General features: G+C 46.1%; 1 protein-coding gene and 1 non-coding gene across 10 annotated transcripts in view; one reads left to right on the top strand and one right to left on the bottom strand.

The window, feature by feature from the left end:
* Kif13a (kinesin family member 13A) overlaps nt 1–11465 on the top strand; it is a 187748-nt gene that overhangs the window by 80619 nt on the left and 95664 nt on the right. For all 9 annotated transcript variants that reach the window (XR_004115262.1, XM_031359236.1, XM_031359235.1 and 6 more), the window contains exon 4: nt 1840–1900. Coding sequence is in view for 8 of the 9 variants with exons in the window: in XM_031359236.1 (XP_031215096.1) it covers nt 1840–1900 (61 nt within the window). In the remaining variant the exon portion in view is untranslated. The remainder of the gene's footprint in view (nt 1–1839; nt 1901–11465) is intronic.
* Nucleotides 7773–7878, bottom strand: LOC116082847. The gene has a single exon (XR_004115474.1). It is a non-coding gene; the product is annotated as a U6 spliceosomal RNA (small nuclear RNA).

The raw sequence follows: 11465 nt of genomic DNA, 5'->3' as shown, positions 1-11465 counted from the left end.
GTGTTTGAGAGGGAGAGGGAGAGAGAAAGAGAAGGGAGAAGGGGGTGAAGAGGATGAAGAGAAGGGTGTGAGTTGTGGCACATCCCCTCCCTCCTCCCTTGAGACGGAGTCTTTCACTGAAGGTGGAACTAGGCTGGGAGCTCCCGAAATCCTCCCTCCTCAGCCCCTTTCCCTCATTGCTGGGCTTACATTACACACACTCACATGGAACTTTTTACATGGGTTCTGGACGTTTGAACTCAGATCCTCATGACTGTGCAAGCAAGCCCTCTTACCTCCTGAGCCATCTCACTAGCCCATGTACAACTTTTATATAAAAAGTACCTGCTTCCTTGCAAAGTTCCAATACCAGGAATCATTCAATAAATAATTCCAAAGCAATGAATATAAATATTGCAGGTTTCAAAGATGAATTAAATATGGTTCCTGCCTTTGGGGAACTTAGGATATAAGTAGAGATAAGACATCCATAGATCATCCAGCTATGTCCAACCTGCAGCCCACAGGCTTATGCTGGCCTGGGTAGCCATGAATTCTACCCAGCACATTTGTTGATGTCACTATATCAAAAGGTTGGGCATTCCTATGTCATGATTAGTAGATAACAGAAAAAATTAGAATAGAAGCAGAGGGAATGATTAAGTACTGTGGTGAGATATCAGAGAAGGGGGGAAATCCTTTGGTTATATTCAAGCAGTGTTTTCTGGAAGAAAACATATTGACCCAGGCCTGCAGTATGAAGCATCTTGAAGGGTGGTCATGAAGAACAAAATGAAAACAGAGTGGGGTGTGTGCCTAGTCATTCCAAAAGGGCACGCACTAGTGCTGGGTAGGGGGGCAGATAGGGGAGCAAGGGAGGTAGTGGGCAAGGGGTTTGTGATGTCCAGTGTGCACTGCCAGGCTGAGTTTGCTCAGAGCTTGTCCCTTCAAGTGCTGTAGCAGTGGAGGATTCCTGTGCAGGTGGAAAGAAGGCCTCAGCATGGAGCTCCAGAAAGAGGCTGCAAAGCCATTGGAGCTGCCTGAGAGGTGCACATTTGAAGATTAACGTTGCTTGTTAATAAGTATTCTCCAAAAACGAATTACAAGAATTGAGAAGGCCAGGCGTTTAGTTCCTGGAGGATTTCCCAAAGCTTTCACTCCGGGAACCCAAAACAGGGCAGTCAGTGTGTGCAGTTTTCAGTGTGGTGTTATCTTCCTCCATCTCGTGAGCTCCTGTTCCTTGGGACACGCTCTGGGGAGTGTTTTTCTGTGCGTTTGACAGTGCTTTGAGCACAGGCGTTTGTGTGAAAGAGCATGGCGAGGTAGAAGTTCTTGTCTGGTCGGCATTCTGGAGCTGTGTGGAGAGTTCGTGCCTGAGTCTTCAGCAATACTCAGCCAGGGATTTCATGTTGAAACAGTGAGGAAGAAGGGAATCCCAGAGTGTGAAGGGAGTTGACCTTCTCTGATCGAGAGACGGTAGCATGGTAGATGGCTAGGAGAAAGAACTGGTAAAAAATATACCCATCTAACATTACTCAAGTGTTGGGGAGAAAAATCTTAAGGTTTCAGTGCACACTACTAGACTTGTGTGTATGTGTGTGGGGGGGGAACTTCTTATTAAGTGTAGTTTTCAATAAACCACCTGGTTTATATGTCTGCCTGGTAGAATTCTAGATAAACAGTAGTTTTTATATTAATTCATTACTGTAGGACAATTGCCCCAAAACCACTCCTGTTTTCCCCATCAGACAATATGGAACCTGCCCTCAACCTGGATGAGCAGGAACCCCGCCCCCTGCCCCGCCCAATTCACTTCTCTGGGGCTCATTCTTAAGCTTTATATTTTGTTCTTCCATCCAGGTGTTTGCCTTTGATTATTGCTTTTGGTCCATGGATGAATCAAACACAACAAAATACGCTGGTAAGTTGGCCGTTTCCTCTGGGCTTCCGGCCTCTCCTGTTGTGTCTGTTTTCTCTAATTATTCTGGAGTTTCATTTTCCTGTTGTGTGCCTCACACCCACTCTCTCATTCTAGTGGGTGGGTTTGCAAAGTCAGTGATCTGGCTCCACCATTTCCTTGCTAAGCAGCCTTAGACTGGGTTTGAAAACCCCATCTCGGGTAAGAGGGTCTCGGGTAAGGGTGCACACCTGTGGGTCCAGCACCGAGGGGACTGAGTTCAAGGCCAGTTCGAGGCTAAGCTACTTAGCCAGTGTTAGAAGCAAGACTCTGACTGCACCTCTCACCCCTCACCCCATACCACCAAAATTCCAGACCCTGTTAGGTCTTTAGACGTCTGCCTCTTAAGGATGTCGTTGGCCTCAGGGATGTTCCCCAGTCAAGTCTAAACTTTACAAGTGCTATAGAAACTCAGAGTGGAGATGGTGTGGACTGGCTGCTGTTGCTAAGGGAGATATAGAGATGGCACTGAAAGCGAGCATATAAAATAAGTCCAAAAGAGGAAAATGGTAAGTATTGAGGTTAGGTGTATGTTAAATCACCTGATTCAGTCATTCCAAAATGTATTCATATATTAAAAATGTGTACATAACACACAAATACAAGTTTTACTTGTTAATTAAGAAAAAATTTAGCATGTGTACTGGCTGGTTTTGTGTGTCAACTTGACACAAGCTGGAGTTATCACAGAGAAGGGAGCTTCAGTTGGGGAAGTGCCTCCATGAGATCCAGCTGTGGGGCATTTTCTCAGTTAGTGATCAAGGCGGGTAGGGCCCCTTGTGGGTGGTGCCATCCCTGGGCTGGAAGTCTTGGGTTCTATAAGAGAGCAGGCTGAGCAAGCCAGGGGAAGCAAGCCAGTAAGAAACATCTCTCCATGGCCTCTGCGTCAGCTCCTGGTTCCTGACTGGCTTGAGTTCCAGTCCTGACTTCCTCTGGTGATCAACAGCAATGTGGAAGTAAGCTGAATAAACCCTTTCCTCTCCAATTTGCTTCTTGGCCATGATGTTTGTGCAGGAATAGAAACCCTGACTAAGACAGCATGTAAGAGGAACGTCAGAGGTACCCAGACATGAAGTGTCATGGAGCCAAGGCAAATGCGTGGACCTTAATGTCAGGTCTGGGTTAAAATCCCAGGACCCTGCTCTGGCTCTTTGGGATCAGTGCTTGCTTCCTCTGCGCTTCATCGTGCGTCCTATAAAATGGAAAAGCAACTCCTATGGACCTGCGATGCCATGGGGCGTCCTGTGGGTTATCTAGGAACCACAGTGCTGACTGAAGGAATGTCCCATGAGTGGTACTCCGTTTGAGTTTCTTGTAGGGAGGGGCTGGGCATATCTCTAGCAGGGGCCTGAGCAGAGTGCACAGTGAGGCTGTGATGGCAGGAAATCCTCAAAAACAGGCTAAGAAGTAGAGATCAGTGGGGTGAAAAATGCAAGCTGTTGGCACAAGTTGCTTAAGACAGTGTAGGAGAGACGGTTTTCTTCCTGTATCCCTCCGCACATGTCTTCCATTACTGCCTGCAAGACACTGCAATAGCCTCTCAAAGTTGTAGCACGCGGGCCCGAAGACTTTCTTCTCTGCCTCGTACAGCTTCATTGGATCCAGATGATAAGAGATCTGTGGGATTTAGGATCTGAGAAACACTATGAGCAGGATTATAAATATATAGAAATGATTTTTTTAATGTACGGATAGTCTACTGGCACAATTTTTGGCTGTGTGACCAAGTCAAATAAGTTCAATTAACCTTGAAATAAAGCCTCTTGATTCATAGAAACATGCATCTTTACAGTACTGAGGGGAGAGGTAGAACTCTTCTGATATCGTCATTATTACACACATATTAAAACACTCAGCAAAACGTAAAATTCGTGGTCGCTGTTCTCACGGGTGTATGACTGTGATCGAGAATCTGCAGAGGAAATACATTGCTTGTAGGTGAGATGTTTGGTTTCAGCACTAATTTGATTTCTGTTTTCCTCGATTAAAAGGAACAGCGGTTCTTGTCTGCGACTAGAAACATTAAGGTTGGAAGCGTTCATTCCTTGGTGAGGAATAAGGGGAATGAGGAGAGAGAAGCACAGAGTTCCTGAAACCAACCTATTTGTCAGGCCCCATGAAGAATGGCCTCATTGAGACAGAGTCCGGGCTCTCAAAGCAGCTCTCCAAACTGGGGTCTGGTGGGCCAAGTGGGGGTTGGTAGATGCATGGGCTGAGCGGGCCAAGGATGCCAGGGCCCTCCTGTGTTGCGGGCTGGATCTGAGCATTAAACACCCAGTGAAGCCTCGATGTTTATTAGAAGCTGTGGCAAGACGCTCTACCCTCTCTCTGGCTCTTTAACCTGAAACCCTTGAGTTCTCTGGAACTGAGACGGGCACCTCAGGGCTTGGACAGAGCGCTTAAAAGAATGTGAGTGCTTACGTCTGATGATGGGGTTCTGATTCTTGGCCCCCACCTTTGCACTGTTAGTGTGTGTGTCACTAAGTCCTTTTACCTAGTACTGGTCCCATAAAATGTGTCCTCAAATGTCTCATTGTCTCTCTGTGTCAGGACCATGCATAGCATCGGTCCTTTGACAAAAAAAAAAAAAAGAAAGAACCAGGCTGGGATTTATGACACCTGGTTTTGCCACCAGCGGCTAGGCTTTGGTGAGCTAAAGATGACCTTCTCCCTTACTGGTGGGCAGGGTGAGGTAGAGGAAGAGCTGCAGCCACGTCTCCCATAAAGCTGAATCAGCCATTTTGTGCGGGCAGAGCAGCTGTGGTGGCTTCTTTGTCGAATCAAAGGCTGGTTTGTTCAGGCATTTGCATTGTGTGGAAGCAAAGCGCGCTTTGGAGCACACACTTGAAGTAGCTCTTCCTCCCTCTTGGTGTGTTGGTATCGTAATGTCTTGCAGGTAATTTTGAATTAGAAGCAAAAGTCTTTGTGGTAGGAATAAGTGGGGGAGCGGGGGTGGGGGGTGGGGGGAGGCAGACAAGTTACTAGACTGTAGAGTTAGAGACCTCAAACCTGCCCCTCTGTATAAACCCACCTCTTCCCCCAACCTCAGCACGCAGACACACGTAGCTCTCTCTACAAGATTAGAAAGTGACTGACTTAGAGTCCATAGTGATAAACCTGAGCCATCTCAGTGAATGATTACATCAGGCTAATGGTAATTAAGACCTTCTTGATAGGGAATCAATAGATTAAAAATCCCATTTCCTACAATGAGCCCTGCCCATCGCTAAGTGGTTTCCAAGAGCTTTGCTGTTCATTTCTGCCTGCTCACCTTTGAATCTTACTGCACATAGAAAAAGCAGTCTAAGGGAGGATGGCGCAGTGGTTAAGAACACTTGCTGCCCTTGCAGAGGACCAGCCCTTGGTTCCCAGCATCCACATGGGTGGCTCACGATCTCCTGGGACTCCAGCTCCAGGGGATCCTGTATCCTCCTCCACCCCTTCAGGCAGCAGTACACACCTGGCATACACAAACACGTAATACATAAATAAAAATAAGAACAAGTATTCTTTTAAAGGAAAGAAAGAACCGCGGTTGGGCGGTGGTCTACGTGGGGGTCTGTGTAAGTAATCTTCCTTCGGGCGGTGGTCTATGTGGGGGTCCATGTAACTAATCTTCCTTAGCCTGGGAGGTTCTGAACATCGTCCTAGAGACTATGGGATCTTCCTTGCCATAGGGCGTTTTGTTCAAATTTACTGAAACCATGTGTTGTTGGGCACTTGTGGGTACCCCGCAACCTGGAAGAAAAGATTTACTGTTGACTCCTGATCTCCTCATGTGGTTCATGCTGTATGAAGATACAGGAGCACCTCCAGGCCCAGGGCTGAGCTGCAGGCTGGAGCTGGAGGCCCATGTTTGATTCTCTTCCCACCTTGGGGGGTTTATGTGGTCAGAGGTGGAAATGATCAATTTCTCGTTGCTTAAGGGCATTGAGACAACAGAGCCTGCATGTACCAAAATTAGCATTCCAAAAGCTATCAGTTGCCAAATTAGAACCAAAGTGTCGGCAGAATGGTGCAGTATCAATAGATTAATGTGTTTCAGTGTAAGTATTTGACTGTTGAAGTGGACTCTTTTTTTTTTTTTAAGATTTATTTATTATTATAAATAAGTACACTGTAGCTGTCTTCAGACACACCAGAAGAGGGTGTCAGATCTCATTATGGATGGTTGTGAGCCAGCATGTGGTTGCTGGGATTTGAACTCAGGACCTTCTGAAGAACAGTTAGTGTTCTTAACCCTCTCCAGCCCCTGAAGTGTACCCTTAGTAACTTCCTGGAGAAGGCCCAGGGGCCCAAACGGTAGGCATTCATAACAGTCCTTGATTATCAGGAGTCTGCGGGTGAATTGAGACTCCTAGCAAGTTCCGTGTATCCAGGAAATAGCTGATAATTATTAGCCATTACATAAAGCTGTGGCCATTCTTCATGTAGTTAGTAGGAATACTGATGTTGGTTGTTCAGGCATCATCAAGGTTGACCTGTATTGTACATGATGCCTGCTGTTCTGAAAGCCACTGAGCAAATGAAAAACGCAGCACAAACTCTTTTCAGGTTTGAGTTTTTTTTTTCCTTTACGGTATTTTATAAATTGTCTCATACACGTTACCATTCTAGTGACTCTGCTTCATCAAGTTCCTGAGCATCCTGAGTCCTTAAAATCAGTAATTCTTCTTATTAAATAATTTTTTTTATCAAAAATAAAGAGGAAGCCGGGCAGTGGTGATGCATGCCTTTAATCCCAGCACTTGGGAGGCAGAGGTAGGTGGATTTCTGAGTTCGAGGCCAGCCTGGTCTACAGAGTGAGTTCTAAGACAGCCAGGGCTACACAGAGAAATCCTATTTTGAAAAACCAAAATAAATAATAAATTAATTAATTAATTAATTAATAGGAGGAGAGGGAGAGAGGGGGTGAAAGGATACACACACACACACACACACACACACACACACACACAAAAATATATATCAGAGAACAGCTTGTTGGAGTCAGGTCTCTCCTTCCACTAAGTGGGATTCAGGTCGTCAGGCTTTGGCAGCAAGCCCCTTTATCTGCTGAGCTATCTCAATGGCCCAGAAACTCTCTTTTGCATTTGTTTAAATAAAGTATATAATCACAAAGACACCCATTTGACATAAACCAGCTTGGAACCCAATACAACTGACTCTTTATAAAACATACCTCAACTGGTAGAAGATGCGGGGATCAGGCTTTTTTTTTAATTTTTTAATATTTATTTATTTATTTTATGTGTATGAGTACACTGTAGCTGTACAGATAGCTGTGAGCCACCATGTGGCTGCTGGGAATTGAACTCAGGACCCTGCTCGCTCCGGTCAGCTTGCTCCGGCCCCGCTGGCTGCAGCCCTGGCGTAATTCACTGTAGCTGTCTTCAGACGCACCAAAAAAGGGCATCAGATCTCATTACAGGTGGTTGTGAGCCACCATATGGTTGCTGGGATCTGAACTCAGGACCTTCGGAAGAGCAGTCAGTGCTCTTACCCACTGAGCCATCTCGCCAGCCCCGGGGGATCAGGCTTTTATCAATTCAAGTAATTGGTATATACGAATCTCAAGAACTGGACATGAATGAGCAGTTCAATTCAGAAAAACTGAATTGGTAAAGATGCCCAAAATATAAAAGAGCAAGTTAATCTTAAACTTTAAAGTAGATACATATGTTTATTTACATTTATAGCATATATTTATTATATATGTGCTTTTTCTCTACTCTACCCCCAGGTCCCTTTTTAATTTGGGGACTTGGTCTTGTATATCCCAGACTGACTTCCAACATGCTGTGTTTGAAGCTGAGGATGACCTTGAACATTTTTTTAAAATATGGAACACTTCACGGATTTGTGTGTCATCCTTGCTCGGGGCCATGCTAACCTTCTCTATATTATTCCAATTTTAGTGTACGTGCTGCCAAAGCGAGCACGACCTTGAACTTTTAACCATCTCTCTGCTACCTCCCAAATGCTGGGTTGTAGCCGTACACCACCATGACAGGGTTCACCTCCACTGGAACTGGGGGATTCAGGGCGGTGTGCACACGAGATACACACTGCTCTGACTGAGCCACGGCTCTGCGTCCAGATATCCTTTCTAAATCCTACCCCACCCTGACTTTTCCACCTTTCCTTTTTTTGACCCAGAAACACAGTTTGACTTAGCTGTGTTCAGAGGGGCAATAATAGTCACCACGGTATAAAATACAGTCCGTATGCTGCATTCCTTCCCAGCATGGTGCTAAGCCTTCTAAATGTAGGGGGCAGAGATAATGACCTGAACATGGAGTTAGATAGGAAATACTATAATCTGCATTTCACAGATTAAAAAAAAAAAAGAGGTTTGAGAAGGTCCTGCTACCCTTTAAAGGTGAAAGCAGTGACCAATGTGGATTGAAACAAAAACAGGGATACATTCTCTTGATGACAGATGGATTCAACTCCTGTACTGGACATGCCTCATCTCCCTGAGCACTAGAGTGGTTCTCTTAAGAACCCCTGGTGTGGTGCCAAGCTGGGTGTGTTAGTACCCGAATCTTCCCCACCATAGCCAGGAGCTCTAGAAGGGGCAGAAGCGTGAGCCTGCTACCTCACTGGAGAGAGTCATTGTAAAGCGCTGTGAGAGCCAAGGGACACGTCTTTGTCAGCAGCCATTCCAGCAGCCGTTCATGTGGAGACAGGCTTCCCAGTTGAGCTTGCTCCATTTTCTCCTTGCCCACCTCCTTCCCTGTGAGTCAGCCACTTCATCCAGCAATAACAACAACAAAAAGGGCCAGCTCATGCGAGCCCTAGCAGTGTCCCCCGGTTGGAAATACTGTCTGGGTAAGTCACTCCCTGGCTATGGTAAAAGTGACACTGCCCTGGACGGCAATTCTGATAGCTCTTGGATGCCACAGTGGAAATTGGCCTGGAGTTTGCTTTCACTTCATGGCCCAGTTTCTCAAGTTCTCTTTACCAGGTCCCTTAACGGTAAACTTCTGAAGTTGATGGAGAATTAAAGTTTGCACCTCCAGATCTAGGCTTAATGTCTTTGTTCCTTTATCTGAACTAGAGTTTGGTTTCGTTCAACTTAAATATGGCCTGAAGTCTCTGGATGTGAGAAATTTTGTGGGCTGCACTCCCCATACCAAAGGCCTTTGAGGAAGGAATTTGCTTAAACCTCATCCAAATAAGGCCTTCTTCTCCCTTTGAGTTATGCAAGCAAGACCTGTCCATTCTTGTACTATCCAGGTGCTCTGATTTGGAGCTGGGCCCCTGCCAAGTCCAGACTCATCAAAATTACTGTGGCTGTCAGCCCCATGTAGAGGACAAAGCGCCTTCATAAAGAAGCAGGCCCAGGAATTGCACCTCACAAATACACAGCCAAGCTCTTGCCACCCCAACTCCAGAGGGAAAAGAGATGTAGAAAGGGCTTAAGAGATCAATTTGATCTTGGGTTGTGTTTGTATTGGTTAGCATCCGTAGCTATAGGGAATCAGAGATCAAAGCTTAGAGAGAAAAGCTTTGAAGGCCCCAGTTCATGGCTGATTGGCCCCATTGGTTTGGTACTGAAAAAAAAAAAAAAAAAGACGACATATAATGACTGCACTGTAAGGTGGGATAAAGCCTTTAGCCTCAGGCTGAGAAGTAAAGAGGGAGACCTTGGGGTTCCAAATCGTCTTCATGCATACCCCAATGATCCAACAACCCTCACACACACTTAGGTTCCTACCTTCTAAAGATTCCACTACCTCCCACTGGTACTACCCCAGACAGCTATCATTAACTTGTGCGACTTTGGGGACATTAACACCTAAGCTGTAAGATTGTTCCAAGCATGAGATACTGTACTCTCCCACGCAGAAGAGTATTCTGTGGGAGTCTGTACTGTGCTGCACCCCACTGAAGAGGTTTATCCACTCTGATGTGTCCACAGTGATGCTTTTTAAAATGTGGATTATAGACAGCGTGGACCATACCTTCTCTGTTTTGTTCTTCTACTTCCTAGGCCCCAGCCCATCATGTCTGTTCCGCAGGCAGATGTCAGTCACAGGACTAATATAGTTGTCTTTTTCCAGTTGACTCCTATAGTGCTTGGCTGTCAGGACCCTGAATTGTAAAGACCTGGCATGGTGACTGGGAGGCCATTACTGCTGCCTCCCAGGGTCAGGTGATGCCCACATATGGAGGCCAGCAGTGTTGGTTTGTCAAAGATCTGTATCACACGTGACTCCCGTGTTAGGTGACTCAGGCTGTGATTCAGCTTGCAGAGATTCCACTCAGGAGCTCCTGTTACCGCTCTGACGACGTGTTGCAGGTCTCACTGGGCATGCCCGTGTTTTATAACTTGTCTACATGGTCATAGGCGAGGCGATTATAAGCCCTGAAGGAAGCTGGCGTCTTAGCCATGCTTATTAACAGTGAGGTCAGATGCGGCATGCCCTGTGGACTCCACTGCGGGCCTGTGGAGCTGGCGTCTGCACAGACGCCTCTCTGACACTGGTTCTGCCGGGAAGCCACAGGCCTCTTGGGTTTGGCAGTGTTGTGGCTTTGCTCTGTTTGTCTGGGTTGAGAACAAATACCCATAGATCCTCCTGTTTCCCACAGGACTTCTGAACCTCCCTGTAGGCTTTTGCCTAGACAAACAGCACTCCATTCTGCTTGCATGTAAACTATAATTGGGAAGCATTCAGGGAGGGGGTATTGCATCTTTTATGAGATCTGCCCAGGCAGTATTTCAATTCCCCAGTTCCCACCATGCAGTATAAACAACTGCTTTTTTTTTTTTTTATGAGCCAGGGTTCAAAAGCAGTGGATAAGTCATTCTTTCCTAGACTAAGAAAGGCTGTTAGGTTTTTAAAAATATAAAAGTGAACAAGACAGAATGTTTTTTGGGTTTTTTTTTTTATAAAGAAAACCCCTCGCAGCTGGGGATAGAGCTCAGTGGCTGAGCACTTAGCTAGCATGGAAGAGCCTACGTTTGGCCCTCAGTACTACACAGGGGAAAGAAAGGCCTTCATTCATCTGGATCAACCATGGGTCTTTGTGTGGGTCTTTGGGATGTCCAGTGTTCTAAGACAGAGCGAAGAAGCGAAGCCATCCCTGAGCCCTGAGCTGCCTGTAGGGCAGGGCCCGCACACAGATACATGGTGCACTTTGAAGATTTGGTTAACTGGATCTTGACTACATTCACAGCTATTCTTCCTGTAATAGTGTTCCCTAGTGGTTCCCTGTTGATGACTGAACAAAAGAACCGGTTGAACATAACTGCAGCCCAGGGCTCATGCGTTCACACAGCCTCAGTGTGGGGAAATAATGAGAAGTCCATAGAATTGGTCCCATTTGCCTTTTTACTGACACTGTTCATTAAAGTGTGTTCTTTTCCTCTGCAACATTCTATCCTAATGTTGCAAAAGAGTGGGGACCAGTTTGCCTATCCTGGATCCCTGTGTGCTCTGACCTCAATTACGTTCTGCTTTCTGCTTGTCAGCCCCAGGGAAGTGTATGTGAGTCTCCTCTCCTCTCCTCTCCTCTCCTC

The sequence above is a fragment of the Mastomys coucha genome, unplaced genomic scaffold (genome assembly GCF_008632895.1).
Source record: "Mastomys coucha isolate ucsf_1 unplaced genomic scaffold, UCSF_Mcou_1 pScaffold7, whole genome shotgun sequence".
Taxonomy (NCBI): domain Eukaryota; kingdom Metazoa; phylum Chordata; class Mammalia; order Rodentia; family Muridae; genus Mastomys; species Mastomys coucha.
This window is presented reverse-complemented; position numbering and strand designations above follow the sequence as displayed.